Source organism: Candoia aspera, chromosome 7, assembly GCF_035149785.1.
Source record: "Candoia aspera isolate rCanAsp1 chromosome 7, rCanAsp1.hap2, whole genome shotgun sequence".
Classification (NCBI taxonomy): Eukaryota; Metazoa; Chordata; class Lepidosauria; order Squamata; family Boidae; genus Candoia; species Candoia aspera.
In genome coordinates this window covers 30180625-30207924 of record NC_086159.1, presented here as the reverse complement: position 1 = coordinate 30207924, position 27300 = coordinate 30180625, and the positions used below count along the sequence as shown (strand labels likewise).

The 27300-nt window shown below is 41.6% G+C and overlaps 1 protein-coding gene across 1 annotated transcript in view; it reads left to right on the top strand.

Annotated features, from left to right (window-relative positions):
* The first annotated feature begins 2052 nt into the window (after nucleotides 1-2052).
* The window catches only part of ENTHD1 (ENTH domain containing 1), a 53021-nt gene continuing 27773 nt past the window's right edge, over nucleotides 2053-27300 (top strand). The window contains exons 1-3 of the mRNA XM_063308828.1: nucleotides 2053-2401; nucleotides 12348-12557; nucleotides 18779-18888. Coding sequence (XP_063164898.1) covers nucleotides 2053-2401; nucleotides 12348-12557; nucleotides 18779-18888 — 669 coding nt within the window. The remainder of the gene's footprint in view (nucleotides 2402-12347; nucleotides 12558-18778; nucleotides 18889-27300) is intronic.

The window sequence follows — 27300 nt, the reverse complement described above, 5'->3', positions numbered from 1 at the left end:
ATGCTGTTCTTTTATTTTTAATTGATTTTATTATATTTCATTTATTGAATTTTATAACTATATGGAGTGTTGCTGCTAAAATCCAGCATTACAATATTATGCTACATAGTGACTGATATAGCAGATTTGGGCATCAGTTCCATAAAAGGAAATTAAAGCAGTCCGTTGAAAATCAAACCAGGTTAGGATTGACCAAACACACATACAAAAAGCAAAAGGGTCAAGTTTTTGTTTATATATAATGATACCACAATAGTGATATGCAATTTGTGGAAAAAAACCCAGATCAATATTTGCTGCTGTACAGTATAACCAGTGTCACAGTGACGATCTCTCTACAATGAGAAAGTGATGCGTATTAAAGCAAATGCAAATCCTTTGATGAAAGTTTTGCTTATCAACTGATTTTTTCTCTGCATGAGCAATACAAAGAAAAACAGACTGTATGTGAAATACAGATAAAAGAGAGAACTGGCAAATGGTAAAGTGGTAAAATGGTTAGTGCCCATCAATAGACCCTTCTGCTTCATAGTGCTGGGGATTTACCTTTGGCAAATTGTTTGTTGATTTTATATATTTTAGAGCTATGTTTTGTACATTCTTTGATAAGAGGGATCAAAATATAAAAAGGAACATTTTGATTTTTGCTTCAAATTCCTCTTGATTCTGAACTTAAACCATTCTTAATCAGCAGTTTTAACTGTCAGGGCAACAGTATTATGGTATGTGAGGTAGAAATGAACACATTTATTATGAATTGTAATAGTTGGCATTTGGGTGCGTAAAATCTGATTATAAATTGGCCAAGGCTGGGTGCATGTCAGAGCTCGAAATCAATTTGAGATATGATTATAGGAATATTCTATAGAGATTTAGGAACTCTACAGAGGCGTATACACCTTGATGCTAGTTAATGAAGAGAAGGAAGGAAGAAGTGGTGAAATTTTCATAAAGATGTAACCAGATAATTCACAATTATTTAAATTGTTTAGAGGCTGCACTGTCCTTGCATGTATCACTGTAGCACTAAAATGCACTCCTGGTTGCTGGCACCAGCTGTGAATTCCAACTATTAAGCTAATTAATGTAGATTAAATATTGTCATAGTCCTGCAGAGGCCGTCAGGGAAATGAGCTCTACTTTTCCTTCTTACTTTCACTTCTTTATTTTAGAGCCCCTCAGAATGTTTAATACTTGGTCTTCTACAGATGCACAAAAGGCTTCTGCATTTCTCATATGCTCTGCCAGATCAGAATAAGTAACGCTCCTTGATTTATATTCCAACAGTTTTTTCCTAACTGGGTTTTGCAAATTGTAATTATTTGCTGGGGCATCAGACACTGTTTTTTAACCAGGGGGCTGCATATGAATAATTCACCTAACAGGTAGCAGAATTTTGGATACTCTTTTGTGCATGCACATGTGTGTGTGTGTACAAACAGAAACATAATTTCTGATCTGCCAAACCATTGAGAATATGCCATAAGTTTGTTCCTCCTACAGCTGCTACTGGTTAATGCTAATCCATATTTTGCCTGATTTGGGCATAGAAGGGACTCCTGGGCAAGAGAGGAAGAAGTATCCTACACCCTTTCAGCACATTCCCATATCCTTTGTCCTGTACGATCAGGAAATGAACCAATGTGTGATCTTGATTCATATCAGGAATTTAAGTTTAAACATATTTTTAATTTCTACTTTTTAGCTCACACTAAAGCTGGAGAATTAATAGTTAAATCACAGTTAGAATAAAAACCAACACCATGCTCTCATTCCGTTTTTATTTTCCAACATTTGAGCAAAATAAATCATAGTTTTTGTATTGGGCTTCTGATTAATTATTGGGAAAGAAGGTAAGTATTTCATATTAAACTTCTTTGAAAATTCTGTATGATATCATTCTGATTGGTAACATATCAATTTTCTGCCATTTTACCTACAGAATTCTAGTGGTTACTGCAGTGGAAAATGGAAAGAGAGAAAGCAGTCATAGAAAAAATCCTTCATCATTTCCCATCTGTTTAATAAATCAAACAGCAATCTGCCACATTCATGGCACTCAGGAGGCATGTAAAAAACTTTGTGAAAAATTATTCTGAAGCTGAGGTCAAAGTCAGAGAAGCAACGTCTAATGACCCTTGGGGCCCCTCCAGTTCTCTAATGTTAGAGATAAGTGACCTGACATACAACACAATTTCCCTTTCTGAGATTATGAACATGATCTGGCATAGGATGAATGACCATGGAAAGAACTGGAGGCATGTGTACAAATCTCTTACACTCTTGGACTATCTCCTCAAGAATGGATCAAAGAAAGTCATACAACATTGTCAAGAGGGTTTCTTTAACATTCAGGCATTAAAAGATTTTCATCATCTAGATGAAGCTAGAAAAGATCAAGGTAAGATTAAAAGTACTTGGATATATCCATTAAATGGATGTGTGTGGGGTTAGTAATAGGTAGGGATACCAGATTTGAGCTGCAAAAATCTGGAGAACCACTAGATGGCAGCAGAAAGATAGTGTTTTCTCTATCTTTTTGCTACCGTCTAGTAATCTTTGAAGGTAAAAGATGAGAGTGCAAAAGTCAGTCTGATTGGTCTAGTAGTTAAGGCACTGGACTAGAAACCAGGAGACTCTGAGTTCTAGTCCTGCCTTGGGCATGAAAGCCAGCTGGGTGACTTTGGGCCAGTTCCTCCCTCAGCCAACTCACCTCACAGGGTTGTTGTTGTGGGGAAAATAGGAGGAGGAAGGAGTATTAGGTATGTTCACTGCCTTGAGTTATTTATAAAAATAATAAAGGCAGGATAAAAAATCTAAAAAAAAATAGTAAAAAAATCCCTAAGATTATGTCAACTGCTAGTGCTGGCTCAGTACTAACTGGTAAGAAAGTAGTGGAAGTAGTAACATAGTTTATCTTTCTGGGCTTAAAATTCCACAGGGATGGTGACTGTAACATGAAACAAAAGGATTTCTGCTGGGGGAGAAAGACTATGATAAATCTAGGTGAAATATTAAAGTGTAGATATATTATACTGCCGACAAAGGTATGTACCATTAAGGCAATGGTCTTGCCTAGACAGTCAGGCTAAATGAAGAAAAATTGATGTCTTTGAATTATAGTGCTGGAGAAAATTGTTGAGCAGCAGGATAGCAGGAAGATGAAATCAATTGATACTAGTAAGTAAGACCAGACAGCTCACTGAAAGCACTAATAATGAAGTTATAGCTGAAATATTTTGGATACACAATGCAAAAGCAAGAGTTCTTTGGAAAAGTCCCTGATGCTTGAAAAAATGAATCGCTATAGCGGAGGGAGCCAGCAGAAGACATGATGGCTAGGTGTTATCACTGATGTCACAAGCATGAGTTTACAAAAATTTAAAAAAGGAATTTACAAATGGTCCTAATCAATTGTTGTCTATCAGATCATGAAGAGTTGAAAGCAACTGAACAACTGAATAATAGCAACAACAAAGTGGTTATCCAGATTTTTGCAGCCCAGATCTGGTAGCCTTAATAATGAGGACTAAGTGTAAGGAAGGGGCTAATCATCTATTTGCTCATGCGTTAAAAAGTTCTGAAGCAAACTATTATGATTAGATATGAGGAGAGCCATAGTTCAGTAGTACTGCATATACTTTGGATATAGAAAAAATCAGATTCACTCCTCAGCATTTCCAGGTAAAATAGAGTCTTTGCTCCTTTCCCCCCCCTATAAGGGGCTGTTTAACCCATGGAAAAAGTCAATAAGAGGGTGAAACCAATGGTGATTCAAGACCAAACAGCATTTTGTTCTGTTATACGTAGGGTCGCCATGAGTTGTAAACAACTTGATGGCAACTAATCACCACCACCACCAAAGAATAGCTGTCTTGCTAGGATCATTCCCCTTTCTTTTCCCTCTTCCAGCTGATCTGTTTTCCTGTGCAATAACAAATCTTTCTCCTCCACTACCACCTTGATGTATGAGATTGGCTGCATCCCTGAGCCCCATAGTCCCTCAAGAGATTGCAGAGAGTGAGGGCTGATTTAGTTTTTTGCTGGTGTCATTATCACCATGCAAGCTGCATATATATGTATGGATTGGATTTATAGGGTTGTTTTGGCAGGCAACACGCCAGATGGACTAATTAGGGAGCATGTAAAATTAAAAGGGACGCGGTGGCGCTGCGGGTTAAACCGCTGAGCTGTCGATCGGAAGGTCGGCGGTTCGAAACCGCGCGGCGGGGTGAGCTCCCGTTGTTAATCCCAGCTCCTGCCAACCTAGCAGTTCGAAAACATGCAAATGTGAGTAGATCAATAGGTACCGCTTCGGCGGGAAGGTAACGGCGTTCCGTGTCGTCATGCTGGCCACATGACCCGGAAGTGTCCTATGGACAATGCCGGCTCTAAGGCTTAGAAACGGAGATGAGCACCGCCCCCTAGACTTGGACTCGACTGGACTTTACGTCAAGGGAAACCTTTACCTTTACCTAAAATTAAAAGAAAGCTATATAAACTTACATAAGAATATATTAATGATAGAAAAATCATTACTGGCATAATCAATCAGTTCCCTATATGATATTTGTAAACAAATTTCTAACATGGCATTCTTAATTTTAGTTTTTAGTCATTTAGTTTTAATGATTTAGATATGCCAGTTATTTTTTTTTATATGGTTTGCAGGACAAGAAACCCATATAGTGAAACAAACGAACAGCAACTTCTTTGTTTATATACTGTATAATACTGAAGCCATGCACTGTATTATTGTTTTATCTCCTGTTGACATAAATGATAGAGTGCCTTTTAAATAAATTATTGCATTGTCTTGCAAGATATAGTGAGTCTTCAGCTTCTGACTGTTAGAACTGATACATAAATAAAGTCAGGATACTTAGTTAATCACTATTTCAATAAAAAAGCTTCCTTCCTTATCACCAAATTTTAAATTATATAAGTCTATGATACTCTGCTGTAGGTTACAAACTACGGTAGAATATCCACTAACTGATGCATGTGCAATTTGCAACATTTAGGATGCCATATAATAGATGTAAAATACCTGTTATATGTTGCAGATATCAGTTGTATACAGCTGGCCTTCATCCGAAGTCTCATTATCCATGGCTTTGCATGTTTGTAATTCATAGGCTCAGTATATATAAGCATGGGTTTGGCCTTGTTTTTCCTTATTTTATGCCTGCTTAAAATGGCAAATGCCAGATGGGCTTTTGTGTATGCTTAAAGTACATTTCTTAGGATTAGGTTGGCTGGGCAAAGTATCTGTATTTGCTTGTTCTTCTCCTCATTCAGTCATGGTGAATCTCAGCCAGGTCACAAGGCTTTACATGACTTTCTTGCAGTGGTTGGTCTTTTTCCTCTACAGAGCAACTTGCTCAGCTGGTGATTGAGAAAGTTGCCAGCTGGATGATGGAAAGAGCTGCGAGCTGGGTGATGGAGTTAGCATTCTGTGGCAGATCAAGAGGCCTCTGCACTGAGATTGTGAAAGAGCCATGCAGAGCAGAGAAATAAACATAAGTACATAAGCCATGGCTTATGACTCCATCCACCACCACTCCAGTAAGTCATTCTGAAGGAAAAGGTGGCCAGCTGCAACAAGAAAGTCATGTGGAGTCTTGTAACTAAACCATTTCAATAAAATCCACCTTGACCAAGTGGGGAGGAGACGATACAGGGTATTATCCTGGTGACAGCTGTGGGGAGGAAGAAGAGGAAGTATTTTGGGGAGGAAGAGGATGACCACAGGTCCTGGAATCTAATTCTTCTTCCATAGATTCCAAGTCTTGTTTATTTATTATTTACAGTTTTATGCTGGAATGTAGAAGTACCATCAGCGTATTTCTTACAGTATCAGTGTAAGGAATGCCTAAGACTAAATAAAAGACTCAGACTCTAAATCAAGTTTAAGCTCTGGCTTTTATTTAGAATAGAATGCACACCAGTAAAAAGCTGAGAGTGAGGGAAGCGCGCAAAAAGTTGAATTAAATAGTCTTGCACCAAACAGCGCTCCACCCCCACACTCCCTGAGTGTGCCCCACGAGTTCCACGGAGTGACAGGCCATCAAGACTTGATAGGTGAGAGGTCATCCAGCCCCATTCGCCCTGGGCATCGCCCCGTTTACCTTCCTGCGAGGTAATGGTCCATTACCGGGCGATTAGACCTCAATGTTCCTCGAAAGCCCGGACACACCCTTCCGAACCTCGCCCTGATCATTTCTTTGACAATGGTGTCAATGGCTGATTACCGGGCGATGAGACCTTGTTGTTTAATAGATCTCCCAAACCCATTACCTTCTTTGTCCTGTTTATCGCCCGCACCTCTCCAGTCATTGACACGCATCCGCGCTTTGTCATGCGAGCTGTTATGATGTCACAAACATCGCAACGGTGATCATGACATACCGCCCCCCTGAAGAAAATCAAGTCGAGGGCTTGGAGGGATATGCCACATGGAAGTTGCGGACTAGCTTGGGGGCCTGAATGTCGCAGGCAGCAGCCCACTCAGGGTGGGGAAAGTGTTTCCAGCGCACTAAGTATTGGAGAGAGCCACGAAGCTTGTGGGAGTCGAGAACCTCCTTGACTTCGAAGTGCTGCTGTCCGTCGATCATGACGGGTAGAGGGGGGGGGAGTGCGTGGATGCCACTGGGAGGGGTCACTGGCCGGCTTGAGTAAGCTGCAGTGGAACACAGGGTGCAGCCGCTTCAAATTATGAGGTAGATCCAAACGCACCGTGACCGGGTTCACAAGTTGTGTAACCTGAAAGGGGCCAATAAATTTGGGGGCCAGTTTCTTGGAAGGCTGAGGTGACTTGATAAATTTAGTGGAGAGATAAACCAGGTCCCCTACTCGAAAAGGCGGCTGTTGGTGCCTGTGTTTGTCAGCCTGAAGTTTGTATGAGGTCTGTGCCTCATTGAGGGCGTCCTTAATGACGGGCCAGGAGTCTGCGAGTTTAGAACCCCAATCACAGGCCATCACTACCGGAGACGGGGGCTGTGGGAGCTCGGGAATGGGACGAAGTCCCGACCCGATACCACCCTGAAGGGGGTTTGTCCCACGCTTTGATGCACAGTGTTATTGTATGCAACCTCCGCGAAAGGAAGCAAATCCACCCAGTCGTTCTGGTGGTAGTTGATGTAGAAGCGGAGGAATTGTTCAAGGGTGGCATTGAGGATCTCAGTAGATCCGTCAGTCTGGGGATGCCAGGAGGTTGACAATGCTTGCTCGGTGCCAATTAATTTCAAAAAAGCCCACCAAAACTGTGAGGTAAATTGTGTGCCCCTATCGGTCACCAAGCGAGAGGGGCAGCCATGAAGGCAGTACACGTGCACCAAAAAGAGCTTCGCCAGCTGTTGCGCCGACAGGATAGAGGCACAGGGGACAAAATGAGCTTGTTTGGAAAAGTAGTCTTTGACTACCCAAATGACTGTTTTCTTTTGACTGGGTGGTAAATCCACGATGAAATCCATAGAGATTTCATCCCAAGGGCGTGAAGGGTTAGCCACAGACTGCAGCAGCCCCTGGGGTTTACCGGACAGTCGCTTAGACATTGTGCAAACAGGGCAGGATGCCACATACGTTTTGACATCCTTCCTCAGCGAGGGCCACCAAAATTGGAGTCGGGTCAAGTGGAGGGATTTGAGAAACCCGAAATGACCAGCCTGTTTGCTGTCATGAGACCGGCTGAGGATAGTTGATTGTTGCGAGTCAGGGACGTATAAACGTCCCTCCACCCAGGCGAGGTCTTGTTCCATGGAAACCTTGTCAGGGTTAGCAAGGAGCCAGGGATCAGACTTTAATGTGAGGGCAAAATCTGCACACAACCCACCTGGCATCTGTGGTTGCCTGTGGCCCGGAGCGGGCTGCGCCGGAGTCGTTCGCCTGTGGGGGAGGCTGTTCCTGAGCGTGGCTCTGGGTGACAGCGGCCAAACCCAATTGAGACTCAGAGAGCACAGTCCCCACGACGTCGGAGACAGGCTCCGTGTCCTGGGGCAGTCGGGAAAGTGCATCTGCCAAAAAATTCTTCTTCCCCGGAATAAACTTCAGCTGAAAGTTAAAACGGCTGAAAAATTGAGCCCAGTGAATCTGCTTAGGGCTGAGGTGCCTGGGCATGTGGAGCGCCTCGAGGTTGCGGTGGCCTGTCCAGACCTCAAAAGGGCAAGTCGCCCCTTCGAAAAGGTGACGCCAAGCCTCCAGTGCCGCTTTCACTGCAAATGCCTCTTTTTCCCAGACTTGCCAGCACCTTTCTGTCTCGGAAAATTTCCAGGAGAGATAGGCACAGGGCTTCAAGAGTCCGGCAGAATCCTTTTGTAATAGGATAGCCCCAATTGAAAAATCAGAGGCATCAGCCTGAACAACAAAAGGCCGTTTGGGGTCGGGATGGGATAAAATTGGCTCCGCTGTAAAGAGAGCTTTCAACCGGTCAAAAGCAGCCTGACAGGTGGGAGTCCAACTGAGCATGGTCCCTGGGTTTTTTACCTTGCACGTTTCCCCGACGCCTTTGGTCCGCAACAAATCAGTCAAGGGCAGGGCAATCTCCGCGAACCCTTTTGCAAAGGATCTGTAGAAATTTGCAAATCCCAGGAAACTTTGGAGCTGGTGCCGGGTGCACGGGCGCTCCCAGCTCAAAACAGCCTGAACCTTTGCAGGATCCATTTCGATGCCCTGATCTGAAATCCTGTAGCCTAAGTAATCCAGGCGCGACTTGTGGAATTCGCACTTGGAAAGCTTAGCATAAAGTTTAGCGTGCCGGAGCTTGGTGAGAACCTGCCTTACCAATCTTTCGTGTTCTCTCTCAGTTTTGGAGTATATCAGGACATCGTCCAGATAAACCAGTACTCCTTTAAACAAATGGTCATGCAGAACCTCATTAATTAGTTGCATGAAAACCCCTGGGGCCCCTGCAAGACCAAAAGGCAGTACCTTATACTGGAAGGAGCCCAAGGGACAGTTAAAAGCTGTTTTCCATTCGTCCCCCTCCCTGATGCGAATGCAGTAATACGCCTCGCGGAGGTCAAGTTTAGAAAAAACCTTTCCAGTCGACAAGTGTGCCAACATATCTTTGACGAGGGGGAGGGGGTACTTGTTTGACCAGGAGGCTGAATTTAACCCACGGTAGTCTGTACACAGTCTTAGGGTACCATCCTTCTTCTTGCGGAACAGAACGGGTGCTCCAACCGGCGAGTTTGCCGGTTCGATGAAGCCCCGAGCGAGGTTTTTATCGAGGAAGTCCCGCAACGCTGCCAATTCCTTTTGTGTCATTGGGTAGATTTTTGGCTTAGGCAATGGGACATGAGGGAGCAGTTCAATAGCACAGTCCGTCTTGTGATGAGGGGGTAACTGGTCCGCCTCCTCCTCCCCGAAGACGTCAGCAAAGTCTGCGTATTGTTCCGGCAACCCCTCCATGGGGGAAGCGTGAACTTGAGGGTCGACAATCTCAGCCCTTCCTACAGTCAAAGTGAGGGATTTCCCCTTAGCAGGTGCCTGGTAGAACCCATCCTCAAACATTATCGTACGGGTTCTCCAGTTAATGTAGGGATTGTGGCGAGTTAGCCAGGGGATTTCCAGAACCACTATAGGCTTGCCCACCGGGGTGACCACGAATTCTATGGTTTCCCTGCATGTGCCTATTTGTAGGGTAACATTCCCTGTACCCTGGGTGGCCGCCCCCCCCACCCGCCATGGAACCATCGAGTTGCTGGAAGATCAGCGGTTTCGGGAGAGGGAAACAGGGTAAATTTAGCACAGTGACTAAGTTGGGGTGGATCAGGCATCTGGAACACTCAGAGTCCACCAGAGCCCCGACTTTGATGGTCTTGGAGCAGTAGCTCAGTTCAATTTTTACGGCCAGGATGGGACAGTCCGCACTCACCCTGGTGGTATTGCGCCCGTTCTCCACCACCTGCCCAGCGGTGCTGTTTAGGACTGGTGGAAGGCGTTTTCCGCCGGCTGCTCCGGGGTGGCCAACCTGTCACCCGCGAGGTAGATGTCCTCTTCTTCATCCAGGGTCGCTAGTGCCCCTGTCAGCCATCGGGGAGGGTTGGGTGGTTTCTGCGGAGCCTTCTGCATCGGTCTAGGTGGGCGATCCGCCGTCCTAGCCTTGTGGCATTCTGCCGCATGGTGACCTGCCTTACCGCACTTGATGCATTGCCCACGGGCAAAGCGATGTTGTCTTTTGGCGTCCCATGTTGGGCCCGACTGTGGCACTGGCCCTTTCCCACTGGGAGGACGCCTGTCTCTCTTAGTCGCCAGCATGAAGGTGCTCTGGGCATGTTCAGCCTTCCCGGCAAGACAGATCCAGTCATGCAGTGAGTCCGGATCGTCTCTGTACAGTGCCCATTGCAACACCTCTCGATTGAGGCCATCCTTAAACATATCAGGGTGGCCTCCGACCATTCAGGGACCTTCCCTGCCAAGACCTTAAATTCTAGTGCGTAATCTGCGACCGATTTCTGCCCCTGATTGAGTTCTTTAAGAGCGCCTTTAGCCCTCTCCTTCACCAGGGGGTCTTCAAAGTACCACTTCAAGGCAGCCAGGAAGGTGTGGAAGGTAGCCAGGGCTGGGGCTCCGGACTCTGACATTTATACGTACCAGTCCGTGGCTCTGCCCTTAAGTTTTGTGGCAATAGCCGAGATTTTAGCCCCTTCCGATGCAAAACAATGTCCGTATTGCTGTACGTAATTTGTTGCGTTGGTTAAAAAAAATGACAGGTTCGTGGGGTCACCATCAAATTTTACTGGAAAGTCTTTAGCGATCCCACCAACTGGAGAAACCCCAGCCTGTTAGTGAGTAGGGCTGACCCCCACTGGAGTAAAGCCACGGGGCCCTGGGAAAAAGTCCCGCACCTGGCCCCTTCCTTTCGGGGCCGGCGATAGTGTGGGTGGGATGCCAAGACCCCTCCCTGCACCCTGCACAGCAGCACTCTTCGTGAGCTCACTCACCACAGTTGACATGGATCGCAGCATGTGTTCTAATGACTGCACCTTGGACTCCAGAGCCCTGATCCTGTCCGTTGTGACGGGATCGTCCATCCTCGGTGCTGTCGGTTGTTGCCCGATCGGCAGTCCTGTGAATTCCCTCTCGGGCGTCTGGGGGTATTGGAGTCTCCAAGTGGTGTGGGGTGTCCCTGGCCGGGGGTCCACTACGCCGTCCCACCCGAAGTGTTGTTGACTCACAACTCCCTCTTCCATCGGGACCCTCCACTCCGGGCTGGGGCTCCAGGCTCCAAACTGGGGTGCGGTGTGGGTAGGGAGGGGGCTCATGTCCCATCTCAGGAGCGTCGATTCCAGAAGCTGTCTGGTTGCCTCCCCCACTCGCGTTGAGTCCTTTGCGTCTCCGCTCTGAAGCACCGACTCCAAGATCGTCCCCGGTTCAGTCATCGCTAGCTGCTTCTCTCGCAAGAAAAATTTCCTGGTAGAGACTAGCAAGGTTCGTTCTTAAAAGACTCTCAGCTTTATGTAAGGAATGCCTAAGACTAAATAAAAGACTCACTCTAAATCAAGTTTAAGCTCTGGCTTTTATTTAGAATAGAATGCACACCAGTAAAAAGCTGAGAGTGAGGGAAGCGTGCCAAAAGTTGAATTAAATAGTCTTGCGCCAAACAGCGCTCCACCCCCACACTCCCCGGGTGTGCCCCACGAGTTCCATGGAGTGACAGGCCATCAAGACTTGATAGGTGAGAGGTCGTCCAGCCCCATTCGCCCCGGGCATCGCCCCGTTTATCTTCCTGCGAGGTAATGGTCCATTACCAGGTGATTAGACCTTGATGTTCCTCAAAAGCCCGGACGCACCCTTCCGAACCTTGCCCTGATCATTTATTTGACAATGGTGTCAATGGCCGATTACCGGGCGACGAGAACTTGTTGTTTAATAGATCTCCCAAACCCATTACCTTCTTTGTCCTGTTTATCGCCCGCCCCTCTCCAGTCATTGACACGCATCCGCGCTTTGTCATGCGAGCCGTTACGATGTCACATACATCGCCACGGTGATCATGACAATCAGGGAATAACATTCCAAGCTGTATTTGCATGATATCCCCTATTTCTGAAAGTGGCAGTTTCTTATAATTCTACTTTAGCTAAGGAAACATACAATTCCTGGGCTGTTTTAACAAATACTTGTTAGAAAAAAAAATTGAATTACATTTACAATTTTTATTAGAGGCAAGTCTATGATGTGATTATGATTTGAAAAACGAGAGAATTGTACTAGGTATAAGACCTTTACATTACTGGCACTTAAACATTTTCCAAGTCCATAAAGTCTTGTGACAAATGTAGTGAGTAACACAGAATGCATTAGTAAACTTTACAAATTTATCAATATTTCCTTTTTAACAGGTTTCCATGTGAGGGAGAAGGCTAAGCAAGTCCTTGCTTTATTAAAAGATGAACAACTGTTGCACAATGAGCGTGAAATTGCACGTCGGACTAGACGACGCACTTCATATGCAATGCTTTTCTCCCACAAGCCTTCTGGCAAAACTTACGTACCAACTATGCCTGGCTCAGATCCCCTTTCTGAGCTACCTCCTTCAGAAAATATCCAACGTAAGCAAATATCTTGTTTGCATTGCAATCCATGTTTTTGCATTTGAGAGATTCCGCAACTTCAGTTCCAGCATAACCTTATGTCTCTTAGTTAAGTCATCCAATCAAGCATATAAAAGTATGCTAAGTTTTCACATTAGATGAAAAGTCATCTGTTTGGCTTAGAAAGCAGGATGTTAAACAAGATGGACCTTTGGTCTCATCCAGCAAGGCTCTCCTTGCATTCTTATTCTTCTTTGTAATGCACAAAGTGGCAAAAATGATTTAATAGTGGGGATCTAATGGAAAAACATTAAACCTGAGCACATTTTCAAGTGTATCTGCTCTTCCTTAGAGCAATATTAAAGCTTTGGCAACTATCTTTTCAGTGTTTTACTTTGTATTGATCTTGTGTAAAAATGGGTAAGGCTTCAGGGAAATTATAACCAATGTACAGTCTGAAAATTGCTGAGGTGAACGCAGCCTGAACAAATGAAGGAGCTGGCCAGGTGTAGGAGGTGAACAGTTAAATCTGAATTATAGATATTCTTTCATCAAGGCTGAGATCAATTGGCATGATTTTTGAGGTACTAATTCTTCTAATCAGAAATATGTAGATTTGCATAAATTGTTGGTAAGTTAGGAAATGGATTAGTCAAGAAAAAGAAAATACAACCAAAATATTTAATTAAGAAATACTAGAATATGAACCTGTGTTAAAGTAGTAATGTATGCCCATTTTAATCCTTGTCTTTCATGAGACAGAATAAAAGCTAATTGGCTGGGTCAGGATAGATATCAGGCATTTTGAACTACAATTCCCCACAATTCTTTCTTGGCCATGTGAGTTGGGACCGATAGGAATTGAAGTCCAAAACTTCTGGTGAGTTGCCTATCTCTGGACTGGGTTGCAAAACACAATGTACCGGGTCAGTTAAAGATCTACTCATGGTTATTTTTAATCTTGGCTAGGATTTTTTGTGCCTTAAAGTATTGTAAAAACCTAGCCAGCTTAGTTATTGTGTGACTTAGAATGGTTTAATTCAATAACCAAATTATTAATGAGAAGTTAACTTAAGCATGAAACAAAATGGTAAAGCAAGCCAAAGGTCCTATATGCACTTCTTTTTGTTGCACATCAAAAGGACATGAAAAAATGTATTTATTTTTGAAAGAAAAAAATAGTTTGTCTTTATAGCATTTTTCTGCAAGTCAGTGCTGTTTGCAGCTTGTCATTAATGAATGTACATATTTAGCCAACTCACCAGACACCCTGAAGAAAACTGTTTTACTCCAGGAGATTTGCTGAGCAGATCTGAGGATGTGTTTCCATTGATTGCAGATTCATGTTATTTTTTGAAGTTCTGTATGCCCTTGTAAGATATACCTATTTATAAGTAATGAGCAAAGCACTGCATGAAGGACAAGAAATGTACTTGTCCCTGAAGGAAATGTGAATTAAGCTGTAATTGTTTTGGACCTTGCAGCAGTAAACAAGGAAATGTATTATTTTTAATAATAGTTTATTAACATAAGAAAATAATGCATATAAGAAAGCTGTTATTATGAGAGTTTGGAAGTAGCAGTTAATATTGAAAGGAGACTATAGCTTCAGTCTATCTATAGCTACACATTTACATCTATCTCTTGATTTAAAAAAAGTCTGCCTCAGGGTTGTAGCATTACAAGTTATCTATTATCTTTCAAAAATTCTCTAAAGTCCTTTTTAGCAACTTTAATGTAAAACATTTACATGCCATGCTGCAGTGATAGCATTCTGTTTAAATAGAGATTGGGAAATTTAGTGACAAAGGATTGAAATTTAAATTATGTTATAAGCTTAAGTAGAATTTTTATAAAATGATGTACCATTGGTATATGACACCAGAAAAATTATCCAGAATGTATAAAGGTACTTCAAATTTATGTTGGAAATATGGACAACAAAAAGAGTCATTTTATCATGCTTGGTAGACATGTAAAACTAGAAAATTGGGGGCTCAAATACATACAGTGCTTCAGAACATTTTAAAGATTATGTTCAATTGAAACCAGAACTTTTCCTCCTGGGACTTATGGATAAGCAGTTAGAAAAGAACCATGGAATGCTGTTTTCATATATAATAACTACAGCGAGATTATTGTATGCACAAAGATAGAAAGATTTGGCAATACCTACAATGGAGGAATGGTCGTTGGTGAACATGACAGAACTTGTTGAAATGGCTAAATTAACTTGTTTAATTAGAGAAACTCCGCAAAGGATCGTTACCTTGTCGTGGTGCTGGAGCTTGAGCACCTCAATGATGCCATGAGCTAAACCGTGAAGGGCCACCCAAGACGGGAAGGTCATGACAGAGAGGTCAGACTAAATGCGATCCCTGGGGAAGGTAATGGCAACCCACCCCAGTATTCTTGCCGTGAAAACTAAATGGATCAGTACAACCAGAGATATGTCGGTATACCATCGGAAGATGAGACCCCCAGGTTGGAAGATGGTCAAAATGCTACTGGGGAGGAACAGAGGATGAGCTCAACTAGCCCCAGTCGTGATGACGCAGCTAGCTCAAAGCCGAAAGGACGGTTAGCGGCCGACGGTGCTGGTGGTGAACGGCGAATCCGATGTTCTAAGGATCAACACACCATTGGAACCTGGAATGTAAGATCTATGAGCCAGGGCAAATTGGATGTAGTTATTGGTGAGATGTCAAGATTAAAGATAGACATTCTGGGCGTCAGTGAACTGAAATGGACTGGAATGGGCCACTTCACATCAAATGACCACCAGATCTACTACTGTGGACAAGAGGACCACAGAAGAAATGGAGTAGCCTTCATAATTAATAGTAAAGTGGCTAAAGCAGTGCTTGGATACAACCCCAAAAACGACAGAATGATCTCAATTCGAATTCAGGGCAAGCCATCTAACATCACAGTGATCCAAATATACGCCCCAACCACAAATGCTGAAGAAGCTGAAGTAGAGCAGTTCTATGAGGATCTGCAGCACCTACTGGACAACACGCCTAAAAGAGATGTTATTTTCATCACAGGAGACTGGAATGCTAAGGTGGGCAGTCAAATGACACCTCGAATTACAGGTAAGTATGGCCTGGGAGAACAAAACGAAGCAGGACATAGGCTGATAGAATTTTGCCAAGACAATTCACTCTGCATAACAAACACTCTCTTCCAACAACCTAAGAGACGGCTTTACACATGGACTTCACCAGATGGACAACACCGAAATCAGATTGATTACATCCTTTGCAGCCAAAGGTGGCGGACATCTGTACAGTCGGTAAAAACTAGGCCTGGAGCTGACTGTAGTTCAGACCATGAACTTCTTCTTGCACAATTTAGGATCAGACTAAAGAGATTAGGGAAGACCCACAGATCAGCTAGATATGAGCTCACGAATATTCCTCAGGAATATGCAGTGGAGGTGAAGAATAGATTTAAGGGACTGGACTTAGTAGATAGGGTCCCGGAAGAACTCTGGACAGAAGTTGGCAGCATTGTTCAGGAGGCGGCAACAAAATACATCCCAAAGAAAGAGAAAACCAAGAAGGCAAAATGGCTGTCTGCTGAGACACTAGAAGTAGCCCAAGAAAGAAGGAAAGCAAAAGGCAACAGCGATAGGGGGAGATATGCCCAATTAAATGCAAAATTCCAGAGGTTAGCCAGAAGAGATAAGGAATTATTTTTAAACAAGCAATGCGCGGAAGTGGAAGAAGACAATAGAATAGGAAGGACAAGAGACCTCTTCCAGAAAATTAGAAACATTGGAGGTAAATTCCAGGCCAAAATGGGTATGATCAAAAACAAAGATGGCAAGGACCTAACAGAAGAAGAAGAGATCAAGAAAAGGTGGCAAGAATATACAGAAGACCTGTATAGGAAGGATAACAATATCGGGGATAGCTTTGACGGTGTGGTCAGTGAGCTAGAGCCAGACATCCTGAAGAGTGAGGTTGAGTGGGCCTTAAGAAGCATTGCTAATAACAAGGCAGCAGGAGACGACGGCATCCCAGCTGAACTGTTCAAAATCTTGCAAGATGATGCTGTCAAGGTAATGCATGCTATATGCCAGCAAATTTGGAAAACACAAGAATGGCCATCAGATTGGAAAAAATCAACTTATATCCCCATACCAAAAAAGGGAAACACTAAAGAATGTTCAAACTATCGAACAGTGGCACTCATTTCACATGCCAGTAAGGTAATGCTCAAGATCCTGCAAGGTAGACTTCAGCAGTTCATGGAGCGAGAATTGCCAGATGTACAGGCTGGGTTTAGAAAAGGCAGAGGAACTAGAGACCAAATTGCCAATATCCGCTGGATAATGGAAAAAGCCAGGGAGTTTCAGAAAAACATCTATTTCTGTTTTATTGACTATTCTAAAGCCTTTGACTGTGTGGACCATAACAAATTGTGGCAGGTTCTTAGTGGTATGGGGATACCAAGTCATCTTGTATGCCTCCTGAAGAATCTGTATAACAACCAAGTAGCAACAGTAAGAACAGACCACGGAACAACGGACTGGTTTAAGATTGGGAAAGGAGTACGGCAGGGCTGTATACTCTCACCCTACCTATTCAACTTGTATGCAGAACACATCATGCGACAAGCTGGTCTTGAGGAATCCAAGGCTGGAGTTAAAATCTCTGGAAGAAACATTAACAATCTCAGATATGCAGATGATACCACTTTGATGGCTGAAAGTGAAGAGGAACTGAGGAGCCTTATGATGAAGGTGAAAGAAGAAAGTGCAAAAGCTGGCTTGCAGCTAAACCTCAAAAAAACCAAGATTATGGCAACCAGCTTGATTGATAACTGGCAAATAGAGGGAGAAAATGTAGAAGCAGTGAAAGACTTTGTATTCCTAGGTGCAAAGATTACTGCAGATGCTGACTGCAGTCAGGAAATCAGAAGACGCTTAATCCTTGGGAGAAGAGCAATGACAAATCTCGATAAAATAGTTAAGAGCAGAGACATCACACTGACAACAAAGGCCCGCATAGTTAAAGCAATGGTGTTCCCCGTAGTAACATATGGGTGCGAGAGCTGGACCATAAGGAAGGCTGAGCGAAGGAAGATCGATGCTTTTGAACTGTGGTGTTGGAGGAAAATTCTGAGAGTGCCTTGGACTGCAAGAAGATCCAACCAGTCCATCCTCCAGGAAATAAAGCCAGACTGCTCACTGGAGGGAATGATATTAAAGGCAAAACTGAAGTACTTTGGCCACCTAATGAGAAGACAGGACACCCTGGAGAAGGTGCTGATGCTGGGGAGAGTGGAAGGCAAAAGGAAGAGGGGCCGACCAAGGGCAAGGTGGATGGATGATATTCTAGAGGTGACGGACTCGTCCCTGGGGGAGCTGGGGATGTTGACGACCGACAGGAAGCTCTGGCGTGGGCTGGTCCATGAAGTCACGAAGAGTCGGAAGCGACTAAACGAATAAACAACAACAAATTAGAGAAAACACAGTATCTACATTTATCAGTGACTGGAAACCCCTTACGGACATTTTGCGTAAAAAGGAAAAAAATGAACTTATGATTTATGGTTTTGAAGACTAGACAGGATAGATTATAGAAGGAAGAAAGTCATGATGTAACTTTAGAAAGAAAGGTTAAAATATAATTGTACTTAGAATGGCTGTGAAGAAGATTGGAAGCCACTTCTTTATATATTTCTTTATATCCCTTTTTCTTCTACTTTTTTTCTTTCTGCATTTTTAGCTTTTTCTTCTTTTTCATTCTATTTTAGTTTGCATTAATTCTTATTGTTGTTAAAACTTTCAATAAAAATTGTTAAAAGGAAATTTAGTGACAGAGAGGGATGATATTGGGCCTAATTTTCTGGTTCCTTTCATATAATTTTCACACTAAAAAGTAGAACTATTTACTCGTTATGTTATTTTCTCCCACTTGGGGGAAAAAAGAGATCATAAGCAGAATTAGTAAAGTTCAGCAGAGTTCTGTGGAAATTTGTCTGGGTATGTGAATTAGCTAGCCACTGCTGGTAATACTGTAGCAGCAAATCTTTTAAAGATTTTTTTTTTGGTCTAACTAATTTTGGGGAGGTTTTTCCTTTTTACTGACATATATTTTTATTGTATTGTATTGTATTGTATTGTATTGTATTGTATTGTATTGTATTGTATTGTATTGTATTGTATTGTATTGTATTAATTATATTATATTTTACAATATATTTACAATGTATTTCTTTGACAGATTTGCTGCCTAAGGCATTACCTGCAGCAGAGCAAAGCCTGCAGATAGGCAAAGCAGAAATAGCCCAAGAAGCAACTGCACTGAATATCTTTGCAAAGAAGTCATCAGAGGTAATAATAGTATTATGGGGTTCTTCAATAAGAATCCTTGCAATTTCTGTTATTCTTGCACTGAGGAATTGGTATGGGTATCTGCCTGAAGTAATTGCTCTTAAAACCAGATCTCTCCAAAATAATTGGTAACTGAACATTCTGGCAACATGTTGCTTATCTTCACCTTCTCGCACACCCTTGAGAAAGACAGACTGAAGTTGTCCTTACTTCTATTAGTATTAAAGTAGTATTTTCCTCTTTATTCTGATACCATTCAAGGGCAGATAATGATGGGAAGTGGAGAAAGGATCAGCAATTGAAACATCAAATTTCATGCCAGTACAATGTTCTGCCAACTCAAGAATGGGTAGATATCATTTCATGAAGGCTAAATTTGCAAGCAGCAGTTACCTGAGCAGTAGATGATCTCTCAACCTCCAAGTAATAGGTCCTAGAAATAAAAATTGTGATCTGTGATTACTGTTATACCTTGCTTATGAGTATACAGAGATAGTCTGGTAGTCATTGTTCAAAACCAAATGCTGGATCTTTGTGCAATTGTTCAGACTATTATTCTGAACAAGTTGTCTAATAACTTACCATCCCCTACAAAAGGGATTGTCGTTCAGTGATAAGTCATGCAAAGTGCATGTATCCCAGATTCAATCCCTTTTGTTTTAAAAAAATGTTTATATTATGTCAAACTAATTAAAATAAAGAAGAAAGATTACCTACATACACAGAATTAACAAAATATTTTAGCCCACAATTTACCAAAAAAGAACAAAGGGCCTGAACAATCCAAACAATTCACCAAATTGCTTAAAAGTTCTTTGGCTTTTTGTTGAAAAAACTCCTCTATTGAGAGATCATATATATCAACAAGCCTATCAACAAGCCACTGCTGCAAGTCAAGTGTTAATAGATTCTTCCCATATTGTGTAATAATTATTTTGGCCATTCCCAATGAATGGAAGATCCACAGTTCCAGATGTCGTCATAGATCCCAAATATTGGGGATATAGCTAAGCATAATTTATACATCTTCGATTAACAATGATCAATCAAAAGCCATATTAACGATCCTATGGATTTCATTACCATATGTGGTACTTGTAGGACAAGTTCAGGCCATATGAATTAATATTCCAATTTCTAAATTGCTTCTCTGGCAGAAAAAGCCCAGTGATAAACCTGGAAGTGTGGCATAATCTTAACTTTTTCCCAACAGCTAACTGTAGCTTAAATAGTGAAAATCTTGAAGGATATCCCTGTTAGAAAAAGTTGTTTAATATCCTATAAATTCTCTTGAATACAAATAAAAAAGGGGAAGCTGTCAAAGGGTTCCAAGTTAAATTCACTTTAATCACTAAATTCTCAAAGAAATACTGGATCATCTGTCAACATTCATTTGTGTCAAAAATGTTGAGATTTATCCTTTGAGCAGCTTCCTAGGAATTCTTAGAATGAATTAAACACAAGAATCAGAATATAGCCTGAAATCTGACCCACTGTACACATAAACATTCCTGCTCAGACCCAGTGGATATGCTCCAATTTATAGAGTGATCAGACAGGGCACTAAGCTTATGAATTAGTGAAATGAGATAAAGAGTGCAATTTTCTGGCTGATTTATTAAATGGAATAAATCATCTGCATATAGTGGAAATTTATACCCTGCCTCTCCTATTACGATCTCTTTACTGCATACAGAATTTTTAATAGTACAAGAAAGAGATTTTAAAGTCACATTAAACAAATATAAGAAGGAGGGCAGTCTGTCTGTCTGTCTGTCTGTCTCAATCACCATGTAATTAACCAAGGCGATAACACACCATTAATATTCATATGTGATTTAGGGATTAAATAAACATCCCAATCTAGGTTATAAAATTTTGGAGAAATCCATACCAAGTCAACATCTTCTTCAAACATTTCCAAGAAACTATATCAAAGCTTTCTCTGCATCCAAAGAGATAACCACTGAAAGAATCTGCCTATTTTAAATTAAAGCATTTACAGAAATTAAAAGTCCATGTAAATCTAGCCTGAGTTGGGTGCACAATAGTTGAAAGAACAAGCTACAGGCCAAGGTAGCTGTTACAATATTAGCATCCTCATTTTTCAAGGAAATAAACCCACAATATGAATAGATATTAAGATCCTCACCTTGCTTAACAAAGACTGTAATACTAGCCTCCTTAAAATTAAGAGACAAGATTCTGTTTGAAACAATGTTGACATATACTTCAATAGAATGGGGTGTAAGAATACAATACAGTTTTTGGAAAATTGGAAAACTAACAGGCTAAGACTCTTCGCCACATTCATCAATTTAATTGTAGTCACAATTAAAGGGACATGTGTTTGGGTTCTGGCAGTGGTTGATTCCTCTTTGAGGGAAGGTGTGGTTCCACCATCTCTTAAGGAGGCAGTGGGTTCACCCATCCTCAAGGGGTCATCACTAGATCCCACCATTCTGGACAATTTTCATCCAGTTTCCAACCTTCCCTCTTTAAGGAAGATTATAGAGAAGGTGGTTGCACTGCAGCTTCAGAGGACTCTGGAAGAAGCAGATTATCTGGGCCACTTTCAGTCAGGGTTCAGGCCTGGGTATGGGACTGAGATGGCATTAATCACACTCTTGGATGACCTCTGGCAGGAGTGGGATGGGGATGGTGCATCCATCCTTGTTCTTCTTGACCTCTCAGCAGCTTTCAATACCATTGATCATAGTATCCTTCTTGGCCAGCTCCAGGAGTTGGCAGGTGGCACAGTATTGTGCTGGTTCTCTTCCTCCCTCTGGGGTCTGTTCTAGTCAGTGTTGATAGAGATCTAGCCAGCGGCCCTTCTTTGTAGGGTTGTGCAGGGTTCAGTACTCTCTCCCCTCCTGTTTAACATCTACATGAAGCCACTGGGTGAGGTTATCCAACAGTTTGGGGTGAGGTATCATCAGTGTGCTGTTGATACTCAGCTTTATATCTCCACCCCAGGCTGCCTGAGTGATGCTGTGGAAGTTCTGTCTCAGTGCTTGGAGGCTGTGGGGGCCTGGATGGGTTGCAACAGGCTTCAGCTCAACCCAAGCAAGACCGAATGGCTCTGGGGTTTTGGGCCTCTGGTTCCAGAGACCTTCCATCTTTGGTTCTGGATGGGGTTGACACTGCCCCAGCCACACCCAGTATGCAATCTGAAGTTTCCTAGGAGGGCCTTTGTGCAACTTTGGCTTGTGCGTTAGTTGTATCTGTTGCTGGACCAGGGGGCCCTGCTCACAGTCAATCATGCCCTTGTGACCTCCAGACTGAACTATTTTAGTGCACTTTACATGGAGCTGTCCTTGAAGAGTATTCAGAAGCTGTTTACTTGGTGCCTGTGACACCACTGCTCTGCAAGACACATTGGCTTCCAGTGTGCTTCCAGGTGCAACTCAAGGTGCTCATAATTACTTTTAAAGCCCTTCATAGTTTGGGATTGGGTTACTTACAGGACTGTATCTTCCCAATTTTCTCTACCAGTCCTACCCAATCCAGTAGGAGGGGCATGCTCCAGGCACTATCAGCTGGCCGGGGCCAGAAGGACAGCCTTTTCTGCCATGGTGCCCGCCCTTTGGAACATCATTCCCTCCCAAGATTAGATTGGCCCTGTCCCTGTTGGCCTTCGGTAAGGCCTTGAAAGCTTGATTTTGTGCCCAGGCTTGGAGCCCTGGGCATGTGACAGAGCCCATCTCCTGGCTGCGTGGATAATTGGTTGGATGATGCCTGGCTGCTATGTGTTCTATTTTTATTTTTTATAGTGCGTATTTTATGAAATTTTTTTATTTCATTGTGAGCTGCCTAGAACCATGTATGTGAGATGGGCAGCTGTATAAATCAAATCCAAATCAAATCAACTTAAATTAATCAATCAATTTCTTGAACAGAAAACAAGAAAATGAGATTAGTAACCTAGTCCTGTGATAACTGTGATAGTCTCACATTCTGTAAAAAGAATCAATCTCCTCATCTGTTTTTGAGAGACTGGAACTGTGCATTTAGGAGTAAAATTTTAAGAACTGTTGATTAATTAATCTGGAGTTGGTAGACACTGTCCCATGTATAGAAGATATACAATACTGTGTTACTTAGTCTAAAGGATAGTGATTTATTAGTCTCTGTTGATATGAAGAAATTATACCATTTCACTTTTCCATCTGCTTAATTAGATAATTATTCAGAGAAGAAGCATTCCCAGATCATTTTAAAAAGGTACAAAAATGATTGTCAAAAGAGATAACTTCAGAGGAACAGAGTGGTAGTATCTGTGATATGTGTCATCATTTTAGATATCAAAGAATGAGATATCAGGGATTAATCTAAATAAAAATAGTTTTGATGTGCAGGAGGGAGGAAACTGTATTTACTTTGAGAAGAGTTGCTAGAACACCAAATATCCTTTAGGTAAATGTTGGGTTGGGGAGGGGAAGGGAATTGTTATCTAAAAAGGGAACTGAAATTTTGTTCAGACCCCCTACGATTACTGCATGAATCATTGGCAATGTACAATTGTGTAGGTTCTGAAGAGTGTATAGCTGGATCATATAAATTTAATTATTAGTATTAACAAACAATGTAATTATTCTGTTTTTTCTTCTGCCATCAATTGGGCACATCAGTACTGCAACACTTCTTGCATGTTTAGAATTACCACTTCAATACACTTCCTCAGTCCAACCTTTTTGTAAGAATGGTTTAACCCTGGAAGACTATGAATCTTCTGTGAAGATGTAATTTCAGATCCCATTCTTTAAACTTAGAGAATGCTTTCCTACACTTTTAAGGAGACTCCAGCCCCTCAATATTCTATGTTGCAAAGGAAACTGCTGTTAAAATAAATTAATACTAGAAACAGAATAGATACAGATTTTGGTAGCACCTACAAGACTTAAGTAAGTTTTTTGGGGCATAAGCTAATTAGAAACAGATAGCAAGAAAAAAGGCAATTGGAGAATGCAGATATTCCCCTCCTCTTGCCCCCAGATTAATCCCTGGTATTGCCATGGGGAGAAAAAAAATCCTGGCTGAAACCACGAGAAGCTGCTACCAGTTAATATTAATACAAACAAACAAACAAACAAACACTTAATTACAGCCAAAGACCAGCATATCAGTCTTAATACTGAGCTAGACAGATCAGTGGTCTGTCTCAGTTTTCCTCCTAAACAATTTCTTATACATGGCATCTCTGCTTTGGGAAGAGGCTTGAAAATGGATAGCCATTCTACAGCACCACTGTCCTCCTGTGAAGCTTCTTTTTGTATCAACATTAGTAGCATTTACCACAGTCCAGCTCTTCTATTCAAAGGGTATTCTGTATGAGAAAACATGGAGATGTCATACATGCTAAGTTTTTGTGTAAAATTTTAACAACAGCAACAACAACAACAACAACAACAAAACAATAACATACCAGTGGAAAACTGAAAAACAACTCATCTTTATAGTTGCAAAAATTAGCATAAGCAAAACTTACCAGTAGTACCAATGTTGAGACAAGCTATTTAAATTAATTGTGTTTTCCATTAATATAATATAGATTTCAATCCTGAGCAATATTTTCTCATTTCCTCCTCCTTCAGTTTTCATAGTTAATCATATTTATCACTTATGTGAAGTGCCTCATGGTTTCTAGTCACTGTTGTTGACTAATTAAGCATCATTTTAATTGTCATTAATGTCAACATTTACTCAGATAATGTACTGTGTCAAATGGTGCATTCATTTCTTGTTCTATAGATAGGGATTTAACACAATAGCTGCCAGCATGTGAGCTATTTGTGTCTTTCTTGGTGATCCAGTATGCAGGCTTAACTTACGGTAGGTGAGATGTGACAAACTATTTGAATGCACTGTAGAAAAGTTCCATTGTTCTTCACTTGAATGCTCAAATAATAATAATAAAAGTCTTACACAGGCTACCAAAAGCTGTTTGGGAGTTGACAAACCTTCAGACAGAAGACATTCTCTGAGTGTCAAGCTGCAGATGTTTCTCTAAGGTCATTATACTAGAACCTTATAGCATCTTTATAACATCATCCACCATCATTGAAGTAATATAAAGCCTGCCTGCATTACCAATCATTTTGGCACAAGAAGACTCCAGAAGATACTGTATATCACTTGTGCAGGAATTGCTGGCCAGCAGTTGTGGTAATTGGACACATCTGACTAGCACCAGGTTGTGGAAGACTCCTCTAAAGGTTTGTAATCTTTTTATGTCAAAAAGTCCTGAGATTTACTTAGGGGAAGACTCTTGACTATATACTAGCTGTGGTGGGGCCAGAGTTAGTGGTGATCGATGAATCCAAATGTGGGTAGTTTTGGTGAGAGTCCATCTGATTTCTTTCAGGCTTCCTTTCTCTGCCTCTCCCAACCCCTCCTTCAGATTCTGAGGCCTAGCTCAGGGATTATTTTGCATAAAGCATTTAATCTAATATGTAGATTGCAAAGGCATAAATAATTGCAACCAGATCTGCAGTAAACAAAAATGAATGTCATTAACGTCTCAGTTATACTGATCATTATTACTTTAATATGGATACACATAGCACCCCAGGTTGAAAAGGATTAATGCTCCAAGGTACTGTAACTGGATGTAAATGGAGGGAGAAAAATTGAAACTTTCATCAGCATCTTAATGAAATTGGTTCATATCTCTGTATGTCCATATAATTTCAACCTTCATAAATGTCTGCTTACGTTTGCTGTAGCAGCTAAAATATCTGTTCCAAGATTTTTTTTCTTGATAAAGTGTGTCCTCAAGTATATTCATAGTGCAGCTGTCCTTCCTTCCTTCCTTCCTTCCTTCCTTCCTTCCTTCCTTCCTTCCTTCCTTCCTTCCTTCCTTCCTTCCTTCCACCCATCCATCCATCCATCCATCCATCCATCCATCCATCCATCTTTAATACCTTTCTATGCTGTAACTGATCCTTTTTCTTGGAAAAATTCAAATCACAATAGAAACTGCAATGAGAAAATTAGGATATGACATAATAGGAGTTTAGGCAAGACTGCATATTCTTTATCCTTCTAAAGGTCTATTCAATTACTTATCTCTATGCAAAATATGTCATTAAGGAATTATTAAATAACAGTTTTAGCCTGGCTTTTTTTTTACTATCATGATGCATAAATAATGGAATGGAAATTGCTTTTCTAATTTATTTCCATGTGCTTTGAAATATCTGATACACTTCCCTTTGTCTTAATTCTGGTGTATGTTTTTTTAAATCTAAAGACATTTCCATAACTCCACATCTTCTACTTCCTAATCCTTTCAAAAGCAGTTTGAACTCCTGCAGGACAAGGCAGGAGTTCCCAGTGATGAACCACCCAGTTCCCATCCACCCCAGAGTTATAGTGGGGATGTAACAAATCTGTCTTTGGTATATTTGCTCTGGATATGTAGTTTGCCCAATTAATATCTAAAATTAGACTTAATGTGCAGAAGACCATTGGAAGTCCCATGCTGTAATTCAGAAGACATCCCCAAGACTGAATCAGTGTGTGTAAAAGGAACTTTATTCAAAGTAAATACTGTAGGCATTCCTTGACTATGTCTCTACAAATCGTAAGTTTTAGTCTTGCCCCTTTGTGCTCTTTTCGTGATTATCTGGTGGAATAGATGCCCTATTGATGAAGAAGACTGAGCCAAAATAAGAGATAAACCCTTCCAACTTTTGTTATCTTTTAGTATTTTGCATCTTCACTAAGTGGCTACTATATTGATTCATTTCTGTTTTAGTTTGAACATATCAGAATGTTCTTAGTATTCATCACCAACCTCATATCACTGTGAGCATTAGCATTTCTGATACCATCTCTCCAATTCCTGGCTGACTCTGTACTTCTGTCCATCCTCTCATAGAATCACAGAAAGCAAGGGTTGGAAGGGACCTCAGAGACTATCTAGTTCAAGCCCCTGCCCAGTGCAGTAATCCTACAGTATTCCTAACAGATGGCTATCTGTTTAAACAGTTCAAGCAAAGGAGGGTCTACCACCAGCAACACATAGAATATTGCCGAGAGGAACAAATAGTTAGATGATATTTGAAATGAAAACCTCTCTGATACGTGTTGAATGGAGAAGCAATACAAATTTAAAAGTAGTCATATACTCAAATCCATCTGAGAATAGGCAGGAAGATTTGTGATTATCTTTCTTAAATTATGGTAATTCCCACAGCAACCCATGAAATAGCTACCTGGCCTCTGGAGGTAAAGCAAGATATTGATCTCCCAATGTTGCAAATACCTCACTTCCATGAGCGATGAGAAGTTCTAGGGCAATGCTACCCAGGACCATGCTTCATTTGGAGAAGGGCACATTGGAGGCTTACTGTGTTTTTGCAGTAGTTAGTTATATATTTGAAAGTAAGGTGTAAAGCATCAGGGATG